The sequence below is a fragment of the Charadrius vociferus genome, unplaced genomic scaffold, assembly GCF_000708025.1.
Source record: "Charadrius vociferus isolate BGI_N301 unplaced genomic scaffold, ASM70802v2 scaffold178, whole genome shotgun sequence".
NCBI lineage: Eukaryota > Metazoa > Chordata > Aves > Charadriiformes > Charadriidae > Charadrius > Charadrius vociferus.
The window spans coordinates 775,326-799,811 of NW_009649717.1; the positions used below are offsets into that span (position 1 = coordinate 775,326).

Here is a 24,486-nt window from a genome sequence, read left to right on the forward strand (position 1 = left end):
TTTCTTCTGGCCACAACATTCCCCTCTCAGTGGGACAGACAGTACTAAAAAGTTACACCAATATATTTTAACAGCTTCCTAAATGCACTGTAACAGTTCCATCAAGAAGAAAAGAACCTGTGCTTCACTAGCTTTAGTTAAATCAAATCAAGAGTAAAAAAGACCCTGGACAACTCAGCATAGTTCTGAGATATTCAGAAAGATGCTATGCAATTTTTTTCTGAATACAAATCAAGCAAATTCTCCTTTGCTTTCCCACCAAGCAGATACATTGTTAGAGTGAATGCAGCTTAGTCCAAATAGTTAAATTTTAAAACACCAACAGCACCAGGACAACATAAACTGTTTTGTATGCTCTCTATATACAACACGTGCTCAAACATTTCTCTTAAAAGCTTTGTTATGATACGAGCCTGTTACAGTTTAATTGATGACTTGTGACCGCTGCAGCTTGCAAGTAGCTATTCAGCTTTACACAACAGAAACAAGAAAGTCAAAATATTCCATACCACCACACTAATAACTTATATTGTATTTATTAACACATTGTCTACTGCAGAACAATCCAGACTGCAGTGTAGTAAGAAAAGCATTGTAAGGTCAAACTAATGTGCTTAAAAAATAGCATGTGATTGTATCAGGAGAGATAGCATTAATACAAGTTAAAAAAAAAAAAGTAGTAAAGACCGTGGAATTTTAATTTTTGTATTTTATGCACTGTAGATGCTTAATTATACACCCTCTGTCTTCACTTACCATAGAATTACAACAGTGCATCCCATACACTTACCTTTCCCCCTACTACTTTTAAATCAACAACAAACGATACTCCACATATGAACATGTAAGATCTACTTCACAACACACACAGGAAATAAACAGTCAATAAAGCAAACAAACCCCACACTAATTCTATATATTAAAGACAGAAAAATGCAGAAGATAGATACCGGTTCTAACAAACATTTCTCACAGTGTCTAAAAATCACATTTTTGTAGGATTGTCTTAAATACTACAGTTACAGCTTGGACATATATATTACAGACTTATTTTCAAAGCCATATGCCATCACCAGGACTCCAACAGCAAATAAGCAAATGCTTCAGAACATAAACACTCCTCTGTTTACCCTACATATTGATTTATGTTCTATGGGTATCCAAACATTGGTAGCTAATGCTGCTTTGCACTATCTATTACGAAATTACAGCTATTCAGTGAGGTTTTCTAACAGTGAATAAAACTCCCCACAGCCATTCTTCAAAAAAATCAACAGCTGGAAGAAGCAAGCACTGTAGCATGACAAGAATGCCAACATATCCATACAAAGGCAAATCAAATACTAAAAAAAAACTCCAAAGAAAAAAGGTCTTCAAACAAAAACCTTGTTAACACTTCTCTTAATTTGGGAACGGAATGGAGTAACTCCCATTTATCTGTCATTACAGTGGAACAGAGAAAGAAAAACCTTTTCGGACATTGGTAACAACACCTTGAACAACATCTGTAACTCCTTCAACAATATAGTCAGTCTACACCAAAATGAGTTCATGAACAATATTTTAAGTCACATATAGTTCAAGCATGATCTCGCTGCAGAACCATTTACCCTGCCCCAGTATGAAATTCTAACTAGAACTCCCGATATCAACATACGTATGGAAGGCTGTATATACAACTATTAAATCTTCTTTCTTCTTTCTTAATCAAGGACATTTAACAGTACAGCTCTATAGTTCACTGCTGACTGTATGTAAATATGCAGTTCTTCATGATTTAGATATTTTATTTCTGTATGTATGAACAAACCTAGGAGAAAACATCCATAAACTACTTTGATGAAATTCTCCCGGGTTTTGGAGGCTGCCTTTACCTCCAGTGAAGGCTGGAGAAAACAGGCTTCTGAATGTGCTTCTTAATGCAGATAGAAAAACACTTTTCCTCCACTGAGCAAAGCTCTGTTTCTTATCTTGTAATTAAACAACTCATCAGCGAATAAAATGACTTTATAGTCCTCTAATATCTGTATAAGGAGATAGTAGACGGAAAGCTTAGTGATGTTTCCTGATGAAAAGGAATTTCCTAAAGAAAGATAAGTACAATTACTCTAACTTCAAGATAATGACATACACTTAACCCACAAATAAAACTCCGTCTTTAGAAGCATTTACGGCATGAACAATACTGATACTTATCTTTACTTTTCTATCTTAAACTTACAGGCACATTTTCATTTATTTGAAACAAAGACTGTCTTTCAAAAAGACAGTAATTAACGTATGAGAATACAGCGGACAAAAACATAGTACCATACATGTATCTACTTAGCATTTTATGTCAACTGCACGCTTTTGCATAAGGAACAAGCTACAACTAATTACTGCTTCTGGAATCCACTTATTACAAATCATATAAACCCAATTTTCATTTGTAACTCTTACTTACACTTACCCAGTCCATTACTTTGATTTCAAGAGAAGAATATCTGATTTACACTAGGATAAAGGAGAAGAATCATGCCCAAGTTTCCAGGTACCCTCACTAGCAGCACAGGTGTTCTTTTTCTGGTAGCAGCTGGCACATGCTAATTAGCAGGAAAACCAAATTCAACTATTTCTAGTTTTGTAAAACATCTAAGAAGAGAGACGACTTGGAATAAAGTCTCAGCATGTTATAATATGCTCTACAGGAGGAAATAACCTGACAAAATGAAATTTTCCATTGCCTTGCATCACACAATTTACAAGAACCTGAAGCCTGAAAGACAGGAAATCTCCTTAAAATCTGCTTGTATGGCAGATCTGCGTTAGGTTGCAAAAAATTATTAGAGAGTATGAAAAGACACTCTTGCTTCCCACCACTCGCAAAACAAAACAAAAAAAACCCCACAAGAGCAGATATAGAAACCATGAACATAGCCTGCTGGACGAGTTGCTAAATGAGCCACCTACCTCACCAGATACTGTATGATAAATAAGCATAACAAGTGATGTGCCTGAGTAAAATAACCTCTTGAAAGTTAGAAGCACTGACTGCTGCTAAGACCAGGCAGTCTCGGAAACAGAAGACTACTGCAGATTTGAGTGTGGTTTTGTATCAGTAAGGAAGACAACAAGCAACATGCAGGAACCGGCTGGTGATTTGAAAGAGGAGGGAAATTAAAATCAGCGTGATCACTTAAGAGACATGACAGGATGCTTACATAATGGGCACAGTGACTTATATCATGCAAAAATACCAGAGGAGGGAAGAATCGGGAGGGTTGTAAGCATAGCTATACTGCTCAGACAACGAGAACGAAATTTTACACATTGTAAAGACAAAAATGCCCATCTGAATCCTGTTCACAACTCAGGGAGCTCAGCTGTCAGACTCACAAAGTACCTGGGTTATAAAGTGTCACTACATTCTAGGATTTTACATTTACACAAAACAAAGTAAATCAGAAGTAGCATCGAGGCTGCTACTTTGAATTTATGTACATCTAAAAAGAGAGAAAATTGTAACTGAACTAATTTCAATGTAATACTCCAAATTTAAAGAAAATAGAAAAAGAAAATGCTAAGGAATCAACTAAAACAAAGAAACCAAGGTTATCAGATAGGTATTTTGTTGTTATTTGCAGAAGATGACTACTCTGAGTTTTATCTGCTGGGAGTATCAGGCAGGTTCGAAAAAACAAATATAGCAACATAGGATAGGCATTTGTTACTCAAGGGGTCATGAGAACAGACCCCTTATGGAGCAGAGATGCCTCAGAGTGACTCATTTTCAGAAGGGATTTGAGGACAGCACTTTACAATACTGCGTATTTTTCTGGGTATTCCATACTTACAAATAGCATCTATTGTTCAGAGTTTCTCAGATCATAAATTGCAGAGAATCAAGCCATGCAGAAGTCATCAACATGGGTGGTACAAATAGCAAAAACGTCTTGGTATCAATAGGTCACAGACATCTGTGACTATGCTTAGAAATGGAAATGCCTCACAACTGTACAAAAGAGGTTGCACTGCTAGTCGAAGAGAAAACGCATAAGAGGCCATTGACTAAATTATTAAAATATACACCTTAGAGAACATAACCTATATAGAAAGTCTTACTCAACACAGATATTCTGGACCATTTGGATAATGAAAGTACAGTAAGTATTTTTGAGATAATACATATGACATTAACATTACAGAAAAAAATGTTACAGGATATATTTTCTAAATTGCATGATCACATACCATTTTAAAACAGAAGCATAAAACACATCCATAGATCAGAACTGAGATTTTATGTCCAACTTTAATGTTGTCATTTCTTGAATTACAGGTAACCTATCAATCCAGCTTATGCTTCCTCTTCTCACAGGACTTTTAAGAATCACCTATATCGAATATATGAAAAGTTACCCTAAAACCACATTCATTTTGAAACAAAGTACTTTGCTTAAGTAGAATAAAACCCCATTGCCACACGTAGAGCTGAATCAGTTTCTATTTTTTATATTTTAAAATAAATTAAAATATCACTTGCCAAAAATATATATGTACTTGTTATTTGTAGTTGTAACTCAAGGAACAAATGCCTCTTCTTAAAGTAGATGGAAGGGTTTAAGAAAATAAAACTTCGAGACCTTAATGAAATGGCATGAAAACAGGACTAAACAGGCTCTTCTGAATAAAATCACAACAGCTGAAACTTTCCTGTAAGTGTAATAACCTTCATGACAGTGAAAGCACAAATATGAAGGGATACGTTTTTGCTGATGGTTGTTTAATAATCTGCTTTTAAACACAGCACATCTCTGGCAAATTTCAACACTTCCACAAGCAAACAGATTGAGCACTGTAAACTCTGAACAAGTGAGTGCTGTCTTTGGCAGGGATATTTGCAAAACCATTCCCAAGATGCAGGCACAGAGTTCAGACTCTATACTGCCGAGCGGATTTCTAGTGCACATTTGTACCACCGAAACGCATGCATGCACACACGCACAGCCTAGCTAAATGTAAAAGTCTGTTGAATAAACAGACAAATGAATATCCATTTCCACTGACAGGATAATAGTCCTTAGTTCTACTTATGCTTTTCTGCCCTGTTTCCCTTTAACATTTGTTCTTTCTGGTTTACATGAACTATCAACAAATAAGACTGAGATACCATATCACTGGATGCACATGTGCTTTGATTAATTCATTAGGGACTGAAGATCATTCAGGTTTACTAAATTACATTTGTGCAGAAGGATTACTGTTATTAATTAGGGAAGGTATTGCCAGTATGCTATGACAGAGACTGACACAGCTGAAAAGCTAGGAAATTTTTCTAAAAGTCTTCCCAATATTACAAAAAAAAAAAAAAAGAGGGTTTTTTTCCATCTAAAAAGGCTGAAATAAAGCCACAATAGTAGCAATAATTACAACGATTCTGATCTTCAATATCTAGATTAGGGGCTGTAAACTCCCCATCGATAATGTGAAAACCTCAGAGAATGTTTCATGCCCTAGTATTATGTCTGAGAAAGAACTTTTCAGACTCCATTATGTCCGCCATGAACTTGATCTTTCACCTCTCGTGAAAATCCTCTTATAACTATAATTCTAAAGTTAATGATGAGAGATTTCATTTGCTTTCCAAGCACAGATAAAACCTTTTTGAAATACACTCTCACTGCCATGACCTTGGTCTATGACTTAAGAGTTCACCACATGTAATAATTTACTTTGCCCCATGGGGCTCATTGAGATTTCCTTTTAAAAGGTTTTGGATATGCAGTTGGAGCTGAAACACTCACACAGTATGTATCAAAGCATACATCACATATACATTGCAGACATTTTGCAACAGTATCAACAAACAATGAATTTAGATCATTACAAAATACAACAACAGAAAGGTCTAGCTAAGCAAAGTCATACACGCACTAGAAATTCAACATTCTGGGAATCTTGCTGCAATAATCCACAATACCTGCTAGAACAGGGAGTTTCAAAATTTCATGGAAGAAGAAACATATGTAAATTGGCAAACTAATTCAGGAAATACACTGTTGCTCTGGACTTACCAGCTCAAACACCATTCAGTTCAAGCACAGTAATAGTCTCCTTAGTTTACGTGCCACATAATTACCAGAATTGCTGCACTAGACTACCTAGTTAGTTGGTGGCTGCTGACTTCTTTGCTGATAAGCACTGCACTAGCTTCTTTCTTTGCTCATGTATTTCTTACTAAACTTTATTAAATTATATTTATTAATTATTAGTTTATTATTAAAATTAAATAGATGGAGTTAGAACTCCTGTATCCACCTCAATATAAAGCAAGTTTTTTGCTCCCATCAATCTTGGGGAGAATTCCTTCAGAAGTGTAATCTACCTTAAATTCAAGCAGTGGTTTGCAGCCCTAGTCAAAAAGTACATAGCTACTGCCTCACAGTGTTTGGGGCACACCAACGAATAATAAGATGCTGCCAAGCGCGACCGTGGCTCCCACTGGTTCCCACTTTGCCTCTGCCTCACACTGTTTTGCAGAGCAGCCAAGGCAGCTGGTACCAACTCCCTGGGGATGCGTACGAGGGCCTGAGGCAGGGCAGGATCCGGAGGCAGACAGCGTGGACCTTGAGAGGTCAGGCTGAAGGCGGCAAGAGGACCCAAGATGCCAGAGAAGCAAACGGTCTGGAAATGTGGCTTGTGGTAGGGATGTATATGATGAGGTACTGAATGCGTTGGCAAAGATTATATTTAATGGTAAAACTTCTTCTCCCCCATCACACAGATGAATAATCAGGGGCTTTCGTGCTTTCAGAGCGCCCACAGTACAGTGAATGTGCTAACGCTCCTTTGCCCCTTAAAATTTCCTAAACGCTACCATCTTCTCCCGGGAGCTTCCCATGTGAGTACAGGAGTTTAAACCCCTGCTACAGCTACTCCAAGTGGTGTCGTTTCCCCTCCATCCTTGTTAATTTTGAAAGTGGCAGCAGCAATAGTGGATTTCAGACAGAAAAGGCCATACGCACAAGGGAATGCCAGCAAAAATCCTAGCCGAGCAGGAAAACACTCAGCTGTGGGTGGGCACTGCATGTCTGAAAAAGGATTCCCAGGAGGAATGTGGCTTTTCTTCTACATGTCCAGAAACAGTTTATCAGTAGCTTGTTGTTTTCAGACTTCATAATACAGCCAATACTTCCCAGAAACTGGAGCCTAAATAATGCTTTGAAATCAGAGCAAATCTGCTGCTCTACTGTTCTCCACATTTTTTTGCCAAATGCTTTAACAAATGAACAAAAAGTCAGTTTAACAAAAAAATACAAACTGGAAACACTTCTAAAATATCCTATCTTCTCATTAGAGTTCTATAAAAACATTTTAAATAAATTTGGGCCTGTTTATTTTTATATAAATAAAGGAATCTAGAAATTTGTCGTGTCACTTCACGCAGATGAGGTTTTCCTCACAGAAAGTAAGATACTTTTTCTAAACATGTATTGAATATAATCATTTGACAAACTATTTAGAAGACAAAAACCTTCATGATGTTCTTTCATAATCATAATAATGAAAAAAGGATAATAAAATCAATTTCATTTCCCTTGAAAAAGAATGAAATTAAAGATAACAGTAATTTTAACTGAAAATCTTGCTTCATGTTTTACAGCTATGATTTCCACAAACCAGGACTTAACATTGCGCACCCAAAAAGACAGCTGAAGAAAAAAATTATAGAAATATTTAATTTGCAAGCGTGATTGCTTTCTTTCTTACATATTATTATTAGTCACTCAGCAAATATATTCATACCAGATAAAAACGTGCTTGGATAAAAAAAAAAAAAAAACAAAAACTTTCCCGAGTGAAATACTATGAAGCTTTGATTTTAACACATAAAGGACAAATTTAAGAAAAGAGGAACAATGTAACATCTCTTTACAAGCCAGCGTTCAGAACTTGCACATGTCAAGAACAGTAATTCTATTCTTGACTAAATCCACTGAAGATATTCCTAAAGGGCATTTTGTCTTCTCAATAGACATGTTTAATTTTGATTTATCTGCAGTGAGCTGCAACCAGTCATATGTAAAATGTATTTTTCAGATTTCAAAATGTTAGCAATGCTTTACGTGTTACCATTCCAAATGTTCTTTTTAGAAAGAAATACTAAACTCATTCCATTTTTGACAATCAATACTGTTGCATATTAGCTTTTGCTGGTTTTATAAATTCATGTTTTCATTCCCAGTCACAACGCCAGGGCCACCAACAGCCATGCTAAACCATCTGCAGTAGTACCCCTCTGTGCAAGAGGGTCCAGGTCCACAGAGACAGGTGAACACATGAACAGACGTCAAAGGAACCACCTTTATCGTTCATGGTAGAAAATAAACCCCCTACAAGCAACAAAGCTGAATAGTTTCTGTTCTGCCGTATCAGTGATTTAACGCCAATCCTAACATATACAATGATTAAACACTTCACTTACTATTAAAATTAGTATGAAATTAGCATTTGCTTTGTAAGCCAACAGGTGAGGGAACCAGAAGCATGTTGCTGGATTTCTGTGCCAGCAAATGTCTGCGCTGCTCTGCCAAAAGAAAGCCATTAGAAAACGACCCTTACACAGTCAACACCGGCATCGTGCAGGCATTCAATAGAATTAAGACTGCATAAAACAGTCCACTGCAAATCACTTGTAACTTTTTGAAGCTGTCACCTTCAGAATAATATTTCCAGTTTTTGCTGCTCTCCAAAAGATAGCCTTTCCTTTCAAAGACTGAGGAAGGGAGAGCAGGTAACACATTTCCCTTGCTATAAAATACCTGCAATCTCTCTTTCAGCCATGGAGAGTAAACACCAGACAATACAGAAGATGAGTTTTAGGGGGCCAGTAGACCCCACTCTGCAAATATTTCAATAGAAGTACTACCAATTTGTTCAAACAGTTAAAAATGCTTGCTTTGCTTAGGCAGTGCATTTCATACAGCACTCCCTGCTAAATAAAGGAAACTCTTGCACACTATAATTTTACACTGAATTAACCTGCAGACCAAGACAAATATAAAATCACCTTGCTTTAAAAGGCCGTTTTGGTCAAGCGTGAGAGCAAGACTCTCTTCTGTCCTGGTTTCTTTATGCCACAAACAGCTTTCAGGTCACTGAATGTCCCACAGCAGACAAAACTGGTCTCCCCAGCCAAGCACCGTAGAACAGCAACAGCAAAGCCTCTGAAAACACTCTGTTAAAGTCAGTTCTAGGACAACTGGGCAAACACAGTTGTAAAAACACAAGGCTATGATGATTCCAGGCAGTTTCCAACCACAGCCCAAGCAGTTCAGCATAATTTAAACACAGAATTTTACAACTTTCTAGATTATGGCAGAGCTGCTACAAGCACCCCAGATTTGGGAACACAAGGCTGCAAGTTCTACATCTAACAGTACATAAAGTTGTGCAGTTAGGAGATTTAATATATTTTCTTGCACTTCCCTAATCTCTCACACTCCCAGGAGTGTGGGCAAGGAGCTTTTTCCACTGGACACCTCATGAGCCATATGAAAGACCCTGAGTTAGAGGTACTGGCAACCAGTGAGAAAATTAAATCTTTCATCACAAGTCTAACTCAACCACTGATACCTTAGGGTAGTAAATCAGCTGTGTTTCAAAGGTGTTGGGAGAATCTGAAACTTCATACAAGCTGAAGCAAGGAGTTTAGGGGTAAAGTGCTCAAATATGGGGATTTTGGAAGTCTCACTGTTAGCCTGAATTTCCTTCCACTGAATAAAGAGCAGAGCTGAATGCCTTTAAAAATTCCTTCCATTCTTAACAGCTGAAATAGTGGATCCATATTAGAACTACTAGTAATAAATGAAAGGAGAGCAGTAATAGAGGGAAAAAAAAAAACAAAAACAGAAGATTCCACAACTGCTTTGGGTTATAGAAGATTTGAGAAGACGATGAAGAACTCTAGAGATACCTAATGGAGCTGCGTGACTGGGACACATTATAGTGATGAAATTCATATTGTAAGTAATAATTTGGGCTACTCCTATGCATTGATGGATATAAAATGCACTCACCGCTCAGGGAAGGAAAAACCCCTAAGTGTCAATAAATAGTTCAATAAAAACCATCTGCTCAAAGCACAGTAATGATAGAAGAAAAGTAAACTCGTAGGATACATAAAAAATTAGACCATAATACTAGAATAGAGTGGGTGAATTTAATAGCACAACAGCTCCTATGTACATACAGGGCTTAAGCTGACACAGTTAATTTTTTATATTTGTACATGTGAAGTACAGACATCTTACCTAAATTTGTCCTCTGACACCCACATACATTTCCCAGAGACTTTGGTGTAGTATCTAATGGTAGAATTAGCTGCATTTTCATTTAGAACTATTTAATCTGTGTAGGCAGACAAAATACTTAGGAAATTAAAAAAAAAAAAATTTAGATTTTTTTCCTTTTACAGTATCAAATTTAAAAACAATAGCATGAAATTACTTACCCTTTCAAAAACAAAAACTAAAAATATGAATATATGAAGTACAATTTGGAAAATTTTAGACAACACTACTGGAAATTCTGACTAATATTTAGAGAAGAAAAAATTATATTATAGAAGACAACTAAACATCATGACACGTACAGTTTATTTGAAGATCTTAAGCAATTTTGTTTCATAATGTTCATGTGTTACCTTCCAAGGGTAAACACTCTTGGTACACTGGTGCATCAGTGTATGAATCACGAACCATGAGCGCTTGCACTTCTTTTTATTCATTTTATTTTGTTTTTTTTAAAGGTTAATGTACATGTATACACAGTTCAAAGAACTTCAGATATTTTTAGAGAAATCAATATCCTTCCTGTGACTTTACAGCAGTGTTAGGGTTCACTTTTTTGTTTTTACTTAAAAAAAGTCACCACTCACCAACAGAGGAAATTTCCAGTGTTCACTTCTCAGTAAGTAATCTTATGCTATTTATTTTAAAATATAAGTTAAAACTATTGCACGTCATTTGTTGGCAGAATGTTACTATTCTCCCTTGATTCTTTTCCAGAAAGGCTAGCTGTGGACCTTGAAAATTTAAATTCAGTTTTATGTTCTACATCTGCTTCAAAAAACAAATCTAAAAATCAATACTGGAACTCTTTCTTTACTTTATATCTTATTTCATAAATACCTTTCTAGCTTTCTTCATTATAGCCTATTTTATATTTCAAAATCTTGTCTTGCATATGCAACACCTTGTTTTACAAAAGGCATAGCAGATCGACATGAAAGTTGCAAAAAAAATAAAAGAGCACTTTGATTAAGACATTTTGTACAAGCTACAGCTTAACTGAACAAAAAAACCTCAATGGTTTTGTTGTGTATGAGATAGCAAAATAGCCAAAGTATTCCTCAATAAAATGAACTGTCTGCCACGATTTATCTGTACAATTCCATCACAGCTTTTGCCTGTTATGTTACACGTTTCAAAAATATGTCATTAAGCTGCCATAAAAGTCATCGCAAATTGTTTTTTCTCCCAAACTGATAATAGACTTATAGATCTAATTTTCAATTTCTTTTCTTCATTACTTTGATTCTTAAGGAGAGTATGACATTTGCTGTCTGAATACTTTGTAGTAGTATCTGGCATCTCTATAGCATTTCTGTCTGAGGATCTCTGAGCTTTTAATAGGTTTGTCTTTACAGCACCTTGAAATGCTGACATATTTATTTGTCTCTCTCTTGCAGAAATGGATAGTTAGAAGCAGACTTTTAAAAAAATGGGGTTTATGTTTTCATTGAAAATCTACAAAACTTTTTGAAAAAAGATGACACAAAAAAAGCCTTCTGTGCTGTCAGACGCTTAACATTATTAAATTCCTGACCTTTCATAGCTCAACAAGAGCAAAGAACAAAAGTGAGGCCCATTTTTTTAACTACATGGACTGTCCTCTTCACAAATCAAGAGACTTTTTATGTATTACTGATGACAGAAACAATTGAGAAAATATTGCCAAATTAAAAATTAGATTTTGATTTCTCATGGCGATCCCTCCTTATTATTTTTTTTTGCCAGTGTACACATGAACATTTTTTTGTTCATATAGGGCTTCATATGCATCAAATTAAATTCAGTACTTGAAACTGGCTTTGCTAATGAACTAAACGTATGTGCGACAAAAGCTAGGAATAGGCTTGTTTAGAAACTTGTTTATGGGGTTAATGAAAGTAACATCATATAGGAAGAGATCACGAGAGGAATGATGAATGAGCAGGGTGAAGAGGGGGAAACACAGAGAAGAAACCAGAGTTGAAAGAGCTGAGAAAACAAACCACACATCATACAGAGACCAGAGACAGGAGTTGAAGAAACCTAAGAACGGGTCCCAGAGTCAACAGGTGTGAATTTGTAGCACTACTGGACAAGTTGTATTTCTGCTCATCACATCAAGAACAGCTACTTCCAGCAAAACAAAAGATAGAATAGTGATAAATCATATTCCTCTCCCCCAAAAGCCAAGATTTTCAGACAGCACAGAGCGTTTCCCTCCCCACCGCTTAAATCTCTCATTTGCCAACACCTCTCTGGATAGAATGACACTAGCTCCTAGCTAGTCTGAATTACATAGGCAGATCTTAGGACAGAAATTTTAATCTTCACCATCTTCCAACAAACACAGGTAGGTATCACTACTATCATTACTAGTAAACAAGTTATTCTGAAGTAGTACAGAAACGCTGTCTTGAACAGCTAAACATCTCTGCTGCTGCTACTACCATCAATGGTGATATGTAAGGAAATGAGATTTGAAAAGTCTGCCTTCAGTCTCATGTAACAAGCAGTACTCCGAGTGAACTAGTCACTCCGTTATTTTCTTTGCAGCTATAATCTTTTGTTCTTCGACTCTGCTAGTGCCAACATTGGATTTCTGCTCCATTCATTATGGCAAAAAAATATCCAATACACCTACAAAATCTGCTACCGATTTTCAGTCCGATTATCTCTTTGCTGTCTTTCCATTGGTTTCTTATAAAGTCAGAGATCTTTTCCCCCCTATAGCCCCTATGACTTGTGAAGAAGGCTCTTTTCAGTCCCCTAAAGGACGACACCAAACTACTCATACATCAGAGCTAAGTGAAGATGTTGATTTTTACCCTCAAACACCAAAAGACTTGGAAGCCTTTTGGCTTCCAAATATAACACTTCTCCCGACCATAATGCCACAGCTACAGCAAGCAAGGTGCTGACTTGTTTGCCTTCCCTTATTAATCATAGAATCATTATGGCTGGAAAAGACCTTTAAGATCAAGTCCAACCGTTATCTAACTCTACCGGGCCCACTTCTAAACCATGTCCCTGAGCACCATATCTAGACAGCTTTTAAATACATCCAAGGATGGCAATTCAACCACTTCCCTGGGCAGCCTGTTCCAGTCTCTGATAACCCTTTCAGTGTAGAAGTTTTTCCTAATGTCTAACCTAAACCTCCCCTGGCACAACTTGATGCCATTTCCTCTTGTCCTGTTGGTTGTAACTTGTGAGAAGTTACCCTCCTTTCATGTAGCTGTAGAGAGCCATAAGGTCTCTCCTCAGCCTCCTTTTCTCCAGACTGAACAACCTCAAGTCCCTTAGCCGCTCTTCATAAGACTTATTCTCAAGACCCTTCACCAGCTTTGTTGCCCTTCTCTGGACCCTCTCCAGCACCTCAATGCCCTTCTTGTATCGTGGTGCCCAAAATTGTACACAATACTCAAGGTGCAGCCTCACCAGTGCTGAGTACAGTGGGACAATCACTTCCCTAGCCCTGCTGGCTACACTATTCCTGATGCAGGCTAGGATGCTGGTGGCCTCCTTGGCCACCTGAACACACTGCTGGCTCATATTCAGCCAGCTGTTGACCAACACCCCCAGGTCCTTTTCTGCCAGGCAGCTTTCCAGACACTCTTCCCCAAGCCTGTAACGCTGCATTGGGTTGCTGTGACCCAAGTGCAGGACCTGGCACTTGGCCCTGTTGAACCTCATACCATTGGCCTCAGCCCATCGATCCAGCCTGTCCAGATCCCTCTGCAGAGCTTTCCTACCCTTAAGCAGATCAACACTCCCACCCAACTCGGTGTTGTCTGCAGACTTACTGAGGGTGCTCTCAATCCCCTTGTCGAGATCAAAATCATTAACAAAGATATTAAACAGGAGTGGCCCCAACACTGAGCCCTGTGGAACACCACTTGTGACCAGCTGCCAGTGGGATTTAACTCCATTCACCACCACTCTCTGGGCCTGGCCACCTAGATGGTGGAAGGCTACTGCTGACAAAAGGCTTTTGATAAAGATTTCCTCTGGAACAACCATATTTTCCAATTGATATGCAGCAAGATCCCCCATCCAAGCAGCTTCCTGTAATGTAGACTCTCTTTGTAAGCACTTGACCAAATACTTAATCACTCTGTCCTAGAACAATAAAACACAGCTCTTACATAAGGCTTTTCAACGCTGATCTTCAAACACTTCACAAAGTTGCTGCTATCTATTACTGTTAACCCCAGAGACACGATACCCCACTCTTTTACCCAACAGGTTAATGACAGAGCTGAAAACAGAATCCATGTTTCTTCAGCCCCAGATGAGTACTACTTCTACCATGCCATACTGCCTGATATTTCTTTGAGAATAACCCAAGTCCAAACTGACATTCAACAGTCACTTCTACTTAGGTAAGGAAAACCTAAAACCCTCTCTACTTTCATAACAGAGTCAGCTACCACAGCTCTCATGTGCTGTGTTTCATAAAATCCAAAGAGGTCTTCAGGGTACTTATTGAGGGTGTGCCTGTACTCTACAGCAGCAGGACACTTCTCAGACTAATTAGCTCATGTGGAGCTCCCTCGCTATATTGCTTCTGAGCAAGCTCATTTATCTTCATATTACATTATGCAGTTTAGGTACACCTTCAGACAAATCAATTTCTCTAGGTAAGGGATACATGCCTGATGAGGCAAAAGCAGTTTAAGTGACATTATTATGAACACATGTTCTCACAGTACAGTCACTTACATTTCCAGTTGACTCTCAGGTTTAAATTCTTTGTAGATCAGAATGGATTTAAATTAAAATAGGAAAAAAATCCATTGTTCTATTCATATCAGAAAGAGAAATGTATCTATAACAGCTTAGGTGAAATTTGGTAAGGAGAGATGTGAGAGGGTCTTCTCCCCTAGCATGAGGGATGTGATTTGCTATTCAAGAAAAATTAACAATAGTCTGAATGACAGAGAAGCATCAAATTCCTAAAATATGTTTGCATTGGAAACTTGCTCAAGTTCAGCAATAAATTTGCCACGCACTTCCTGTATGCAAACACTGAGTGTGTTTAAAGGGTGTTTCTTTTCTGCCCACCTTCCTAGAGTCTGACTGAGAACTCCCAAGACCCAATTCTTGATTCACTCTATCTCTGCCGTCAGCAACTATCTGCAAGTGTCACTAACAAGGTATGTGTTTTTACATTTCTCCAACACTACAGAAGAAGACAGAAGAATTAGAGGTTCAAGCTTACTTTGTCAGTGATTTATATAATTACTTACACAAGACCCACATGACAACATCTCTGGTTTTCAGCTGGTATAAAATACACACCCCACCACCACCCCAGAATACTACTACCATAAAAAGGTGAACTCTAATGGTCAAGAAACTAAAGTACCTCTCTCACTCCTGCACGCAAATGCTGTATGATATTGCCCTTCAACTAACCAATCACACCTTATTTTTTTTCCAGAGGATCTTTTCCTTGTTCTAAGGATAGGATAGATAGTGCTAATACTGAATAAGTACTCATTCAATACTTCATTTCATCCTCACTGTTCATTATGTGGCATCTTTGTATAATTTACAGCAACTACATCTAGAATCATAACTAGAAAACTTCTAATTTCTCTGTTGATCACTATTATGTACCTGAATTATTTCCTTACACTAATTACTCCACAGCACCTCCATCAGACAATATTATAATTCTTGTGTTCAGGTAGCAAACTGAGAGACAGTGATGTGCATCAGGATTGCCCGTAATTAGAGATGCTTGACTTGAGATGCTTTGGGTCTCTCTTCAGAGGATAGAGCAATTAAACAGCACTTTGTCAGTACAAAGTACAACTTCAATCTATTTCAGTGCTATCATGTGTTTTCAAAGCTGACATTAATCGGTCCCAAGAGTCTGAACTCAGAAAATGAGAAGTACACAACTAATAGCCATATTTAACAAATGTGGTTGAAGTGACTCGCCCAACCTCACACAGGAGCTCTATAGCCGAATTAAGATTTGGCTCTAACCCTCCAGGAACAACACCCCAGCAACCCTAGCTTTAAAACCAACCTCTTTTAGTGTTATTCTCTCCCTTCCTCAGCTACTAGGTCTCATCCACCTTCAGCAATTATGAGGAATCAGATCTAAAGGAAACAACCTCATTCATTAGCACACCTGGATTAATTTCCCAAATGCTAACTAGTCTTCCTGAAAATAGCAAGTGTTTTATGGATAAAGAAAGAGTCTGAAATGACATGAGCATATGTCACTTTGAGGCAGAAATATAACATGACCAAACTGAGTTTGCACAAACAACTTCAATTCTGGCATTTCCTATCTGCTGAGAACTTTGCATTGCATCACTGTCAGAGAATTTCACATTCCCAGAATTTTCATTTCCTGCAGTCGTAAAAAACAATATAAGATTTAAATGAAATTTTGTGTCTCCATCATCACTTTGCAGCTTCAAGCTTGAAGAACTTCTGCTATAGGGCCTGTTAATATGAAACATCATCCAAACAATCACTGCAAGGGCAATTCTTCACCACAAAGTTAATGGTCTATGAGATAACAGTACACAGTATATGAACATTATACAGTTAGGAACTACAGTGCAGCAACAAGCAGAAGTCTCCTAACAACAATTTCTACCACCTCAAAAGACTGAGCTTCTTTCAGTTTGAACAATACCAGCAGATAATGCCACTTCCCTTGTTCGACGCCAACACAATACCCAAGCTTTAATTCTAAAAGGTTTTACAAACCACAATAGCATCACATTGCAGTCAGTGTTTTGCCATGCAGGCTCATCATAAACAAACACGTCTTCTGTTTAAAAAAAGCATTCAAGAACAAAACAAAAACTCACCTCATTTCCACCAACAGCTTTGGTTAAAATCACTGCAGAAGACACAGGAGGTGGCATGCAGCCTACTGTCTGCAAGCTGAAACAACAAAAAGAAATGTTACATTTCTCATATGACGCAAACACTATGCAACCTAAAACCTTAAAATACCAAATAGCTGATTAGAAACAATCATCCTATCACCTGCACAACCCAATCAGTTTGTGTTACAGTTACAGCCCTGCACCAGCTGGCAGGATTTCTATGACATCTCTTACCAACCACCACAGTGAAGAATCACGTCACCATTTAAAAACCCAAACACTTAACCTCTCTGTGACTTCATTTCCCCATCTATAGTACTGTATCTATGATTCACAAAGGTATCTACACATCTATCACAAAGATAACTGCATCATGTGTCCTGATGTAATAACATTTGTAGTGTTTTGAGATACCTGTAGCGATTTCGGGGGGGGGAAGGATATAAACCTGTATTTTCTTGAAAAAGCTGTTCAGTGATAAAAACGCTTACTGCTAAGTAGAACAGTAAAGAGAACCATGCTCACTATTTCAGGTTCCCACTACATTTTGTTTTCCATCAACCCCTACAAAAAAAAAAGTCACATTTTTTATTTCCTGAACATTAAAAGGACATCAAATGTTTAATTTTTATGCATGTTTTCACTTCTTTGTAAAATCACCTGACTTCCATTAATCAACACATCGAAATCTTTCTCCTGCATTTTAGAAGTCTAAAATACATTATTATTATCTGTCATTTTTTTCCATTGTTTGTGCAGCAAAGTTAGACGTATATAGTAAGTGCTGTTGCAGAGTAAGAAAAATTGGTGAGCTTTCTTTTGTTGTCAAAGACAGTCCACAAAAAGTGGTTATGACAAAGATTAGTTGTATCAAATGTGTATTTAGAAACAAGAAGAATATACCACGATAGATAACAATTAAATTTAGGAAGAAATAAAACAGGCCTTCAGGGGAAAAACTGTGTTGACTTAAAAGGAACACTAAGGCACGAAATAAATAGTCTGCAAAACCCCCAAAAGCATGGAATCTACATCTGTTTTCAAGTATTACAGTTTGAGACATTATTCTAGTTCAGATCAGTTACTAGCAGTGAACTACTTTGAACTTGTAACCATGTTAGTCCATCCATGAGAAACACAGTGTAAAGAAGCTACAGCACACAGAAGTATTAAATCCAAACAACAGGGAGCATATTGTAGTGCAACTGATATGCTGCAAATACACAAAAAGATTAAATAGAAGAAATAGGTAAATGACAATGACGACACTCAGTTTGTCAGCTAGAGACACTGTGGAAAAGGAAAGAGAAAAACAAATGCAAGCATTATGTAAATCCAATCACAAAGAGCCAAGCACCACCTTGGAAGCATAGTGTACCTTTAGCTTACAGTGAACTAAGCTATGGAAGCAGAGAGTTGTCAGCACTTAGGATAAGTTCATGTTGAAAACAAAAGAAATGCAGGAAAAAGAAAGGGTGTGGAAAGTTTGGAAATATATATGAAAATATACAACAAACATGGCGATTCTGATGTCCATCCCCTACATCAGTTGTGATACTGTTATCTCTCAGCAGTCAGCTCCTTGAACTTCTCACCTGCACTAATAAGGGGTAGATTAAGTTCAAAGTTAGCCAGAGAGGTACGAAATGTGTGCAAGGGCATTCATCTCAGCTGGCAGGGATTTTCCACACTATAAGAGAAAGGTTTAATAACACAATCTCTGAGAACCCTCTCAAATTTAAAATAATACATTTGGAACTTAAAAAAATAAAATCACTATCAAGCTGTGGTTTTAAATATTTGTCATATGAAAATATTAATCTACAAAAAAGCCCGGCACATGCTAAATGGAAATACTTTTAATCAGGTGTATTGAAACTTGCACTTGTCAACTTTTTTTTTTTTCTTGGTTTGTATCAACTATGTGTAACACTACCAATATACAAACAAATTCCTCTAATGGCCAGCAGATTACTACAGAGAACAACCAATTGTAACATTCTACTGGTTCAGGCCATGCTACAAGCACTAACATCTGGGTTCAAACACTTCCTCAAGGGCGATGAATAGTACCTGTAACTGCTAATACATTACAGACAACTGAGTAATACAGCATAGTCACATATTTTAGATATGGAACTATCAAAGCCATATGTTGTACCAGGTCTTTCCATCTCATGCCTTACCACCTTTGCTGGAAATGCTATGTGTTAAGAGTGGCAAAATAGGTGAATCTGTGCAAATATTAATAAGTTGCTTCATGTGCCTTTTCAAACAGATCTTGTCAATACAAAATCTAGTCAGCTAACCAAAAATTAACTTAAAAGATGCTTGCGATGATGTCAGTTTCTGCTCTATTTTATGTATTTCAAAATCATTGGAAAACTACCAACAACCTAACCTCACTCCAGACGGGGGGAAACCCACAACTGTAGAAACACAGAGGAAAAGCTGGTAGCACCTAAACCTCCCTCCCAAATAACATTTACAGCAAAACAGACCATTATAGAGGATGGGAGAATTGACCATTCATTCTGAAGCAAGGTGGGAAATTAACTGTGGGCTTGACTGTGCCCTTTAGGCATAACCTTGTTTAGAGAGTAGTGGAGAACTACAGTCCCCAGGGAAGACACCCTGCCAAAGGGTGCTGCATGTCCTTGGGAACATATGCCTATTTTTCCAGGCCTCTCGGAAGACTATCAGCTAGGTCCTACTACAAGCTGTGCTAAACACACGCAGTGCGGAAGTAACTTTGCCAAAGCCTGTCCTGTTCCCCACTGTTTTCATTAGGGTACTTCAGTGTTTCTAGGGAATAAAAACCGCAGCTGTGGGGCATGGGGCATTAGGATGAACTTCTGGTTACACAGAGATTACACACAGGCAGTTCCTCACATCTGCTCCTCACCTTTGTTTCATGTACCCATAAAGGGACATGCAAGTACTTGCTTTAAAATGTGTTGTCCTAGAATTAGGACAAAGCTCAGTATCTTCTGCACCTGCATAACACTGAAGGTACAGCTCCCCTCAGGTTCCCTTTGTAGTGAATGCCTTCAGAGCCACACAATGGAAAAACCAACAACAACAACTTTCATTAAACTCCTCAAACTGACCACTCTTTGAGTGAAGTCTCAATGCAGTGTTACTGCACTAAAAGATAAAACACAGCCAAAACAGAAATAGTAATCAAGGAACAAGTGCTTGCAAGGCAGCTTGAAACGTATAGGAGTATACAAGTTCACTGGTTAGACACAGACATTCCTTCAGGAAAAATGAGGCTGGTTTATGCTCCATGTTTAGGGATATAAACATACAAGTGTTTCTTTTAAAATAAAAAAAATACACATATATGTAGTTTTATACACAATTTCATAGGTGTGTATATATATACATGCACATATACTTGTGTATGTAACAGATCATGTGCCTTAAATACTAAGAACCAAAGCAGCACAAGAGTCATAGGAAAGAAGGGATGAGAAATGCTGCAAGGAACACAAACTGCAAAAATATCTTGCACCTTGCACTTCAGAAACTGAGAATCCCGTGGATTAGGAGGGAATTTTGGCTCACTGTGGAAAATCATGTCTCTGTTCTAGATGAGGAAAAACTTCACAATGATTTTGCTTTAAAGATTAACCCTTACTATGAATAGCCAAATGTAAATGGACATTGTATAGCAACATTGTCATTTCCTTGAGGTACTAATACTGGTAAGCAAAACAGTGCTAACTTTTACATGATGTCTCAATTTCACCTTCTCAGTATCATTTGGAACACCTGGAGAAGTCTCTTAAAAACAGGCCTTGTAAAAACTTAAAACATGAGCAGCTTTATCATAAAACTTTTAAGACAGGGAACTCTCCCCAAGCAATGTTTCACCAAGCAGTAAGAAACAATGGGGATTCTTTACGTAGCTTTCTAAAATAATTGATTTTTGCATTCAAACATTCCAGTATAGCTGCATGGCACTAGGTATTGATCTTTGATTCTCAAAAAAGCTTTTTATTTTTTTGGGTTTTCATAACATCTATCATTACTGCACCATCAACGCAGCTTTGGAAGCATACACTGGCAGAGTACACCAAAGACTGAAAACACATTGTTTTCATAGTAACTTAACTTCTGCTCATCTCAAAATCCTCCTCCAACAAAAACTTTACTCTCTCTCTTTTCTTCTTTTTTTTATCCATAATTTAGCTAGGAGCAGACGCTGAACCACAACCTGGACACACACAAGAAATGCTCAATACAGACTATTTAGAAATAGAACGGAACACCAGTACGTGGCATACACACCAACTGATGTTTTTCCTTCAGCATTTCTTTTCTTTCCTCCCTATCCTCCTTGGGACCCAGAAAAGCACTTCAGCTGTGTTCTGTGAAAGAGAAAGCTAACCTGTTGCAAGCTCCCTACATATGAAAATAACTGACCGGATGTTCTAAAAATGAGACCAGATCGCTGAAAGGATAATCTGGTGCATGTACTGTGTTTTCGACAGCAAAGGGCTGAAGGACAAAAACAAACAGCAAAATCTGTTCACAATACAAGTCTTTGCAGGCTAAGCAGCACCTTAAGACGACAGCTACTAATATATTTCACTCCATTATGCTTAAACATACCCTTTTAAAAGCCATTCATTTATAGGTGTGATTGATAATAGCTGAAGAAAGAGCCATATTGCTGTTGGGAAGAACACAAGTGTAAAAATCTGGACAAAAAGGTGTAGTTTCACATGCATCAAAGCACTTGTCAGCTCCTGCAAAAGAAAAAGAAGAGAGGAAGTTGCAGTCATAACAGAAGTAAGATCACGTTTGTGCTTTAAAAACTAGGATCATCTTTATAATACAAAGAGAGTGCATGTCAAAAAGGCACCTTTAGGGATCATCTGATCTCCTCTTTAATAATGAAGTACATCCAGACAACATAAAAGCTCTGTCTGCTCCTGGGCATTTTTCCAAAAGAATTGTCCACCACTTCAATAATAGTGTAGCTCTCATAACAGTAGCTTTTCAGCAGGCAGCCTTAGCACTTTGTCACTGCTTCAAAACCTGTGTTAACTATGCTGTCGGCCTGTTTACTTTATTGACTGCTGATATCAAGAGGAAGGGAAACTTGTACTGTCCATGTGATTTCAGGTTTCTCTAGCCTAAAGAGAGCCACAAACTGTGATTCTCATTTATACTGTAAAAAAGGGATGTTTACATTACAAACAGTAACCTTTTTTTTTTTAAAGGAAGACTAACAACCGTAAAAAACAAAGTAATCTGCAGCAGATTTTGATTATTTATTGTATCAACAGATAGAAAATTTATAGAAAAAAACCTAGGCTGTTGAAGAACAGCAAAGAAAGAATACTAAGACCATAACAAGCTAACAACAGCTAAGCCATAAAATTCAGAGAAATAAAGTGCAAAATACCACTGGAGACTGAGAACACAAACAAAAAAACATTTCATTTTAAATACTGCAAGAGCACTCGAGAGAGGTGATCAAGTCTCCTTATGCAACAAACTCTTCAGTTAGCTCTGTGTCTCTCCATTTCTGTCTCTTCAGGCACTCCAAAGATGATCTATACAGTTTTTGAGAACAAGGAAAGTCTTGTACATTTCAGCTATCATAGATGGAGAAGAAAAATTCCTTTTTTCCCCTCTCAAAACAACTCTTTTCAAGTAAACAATGCAACAGGAAAAGAACTGATAGCATTTTTATTCAAAACCCAATTTGCTAGGATTCTCTAGCTGTGACACCCCAGATGCATTTAAAAAATATATATATACACAAGTGCATTTTCATGTACAGTAATGCATCATCCAATCTTCAAATGCCACCCTCTCTCAGCTTCAAAACAGTTTAACTTTTATGAAACAAAATCAAATATTACATTTTTGACCATCCAGATGCACACTGATGTAATTACACATCTGGAATTACTAGCAATTCAGCACCATGTCCTTGTTACTTTATATCTCTCAATAAAATTACCCCCCAAATTTGGGTTATGGGGAAAAAACCTTCCACAAAAAAAAAAAAAAAAAAACAAACACAAAAAACCGCACATCTGTTCATATACTATTCTTAAAGTTATACAAAACGTGGACTTGAAATGTACATCTTGATCCAGTTTTACCAAGAAAGTATCACTACATTCACTGCTTGGTTAGCTGAATGAAACAACATTTTTTAAAATGAAGAAAGTTCTTACATAGGCTAGCATCACTCTGCATGAAAAAAACAGACCTTCTTCACATATAACCTGTCACAGTACCTACGGTGTTATGAATAGCTTCACTGTAGTACTATTTCATCTCATCTCAAAGAAAAAGCAAAAATAAAATGTCTAGCAGTAGAAACACATCCTGTGCGGGAAGAAAAGATACCTGAAAATACCTATATAAAAGTGTACATTTTAAAAGTAAATAATATAATTGAGAAAAAACAAAATAAGTGACTTCTTTCAAAGATGCTAATTCCTCCTTCTTTCCTGCCAAGTCACCTCCAGTCCAGATTTCCTACCGGACCAATCTATGAAGGCACACCCAATCTAGGCACCATCACATATACAGAAGTGCCCTTTTAATTTAGTAATTTTACAATTTGAAAGCACCTTGAAAACAGATGATTTGAAGAAAACCATGTGATACTTTCAAAAGCAAGATCCAAGACACAAACTTGGGAAAGACTGGTTAGAGCTTCCAGGGAACAAGGAAGGCAATTACAACACAGCCAATGTAGCGCATGAAAGAATGCTATATTAGTGGAACAGGTCTTTACAGATCTAAATCAACAGTCTTTAAAACGTCTCTAGTGATTGCCTTTTAGAATAGTTATTCTTTAGACTGTATCACAGAACAAACACTAAGGCAAACAGCCTTCACTCTCTTAAGGGTTTGTCCCAAATTACATCTGTCACTGTAGCCCTCAAAAAAGCAGAGGTCTCAGAAAAGTTACTGCAAGCTCCTAGTTATGACTCTGTTTCTGCACACCACGTAGAACAGCTTACCTTGTCCTTCCCAGTATTTCATACCCGTTAGAGAGCTTATCCTAGCCTCTCGCTGGTCAGCATGGGTCCTTGTTGCCACCTAGCCACGCTTAGATGGTCATAGCTAGACTCCTCTGGGCAAATACCCACACAGAGCAAACAGTGTTTTCAGTGGCTTGTCAAATTCCTCATTGAAATGGATAACTCAAGTATGTGATTTAACTTCTGGGGCCCTACAGGAGGTATTTGCTTTAAAAGAGCAAGCTACCCAGTCACTGAAAACTGAAAGCGCGTTATGTTAAGGTGGAATCAAATGTTCTTGTCATTCCT

General features: G+C 37.5%; 1 protein-coding gene across 1 annotated transcript in view; it reads right to left on the minus strand.

The window, feature by feature from the left end:
- Positions 1–24,486, minus strand: part of SLC10A7 (solute carrier family 10, member 7) — a 192,600-nt gene that overhangs the window by 117,245 nt on the left and 50,869 nt on the right. Inside the window, exons 4-5 of the mRNA XM_009890754.1 lie at positions 21,797–21,933; positions 17,156–17,231 (exon numbers count right to left, since the gene is read on the minus strand). Of these exons, the coding sequence (XP_009889056.1) occupies positions 17,156–17,231; positions 21,797–21,933 (213 nt within the window). The remainder of the gene's footprint in view (positions 1–17,155; positions 17,232–21,796; positions 21,934–24,486) is intronic.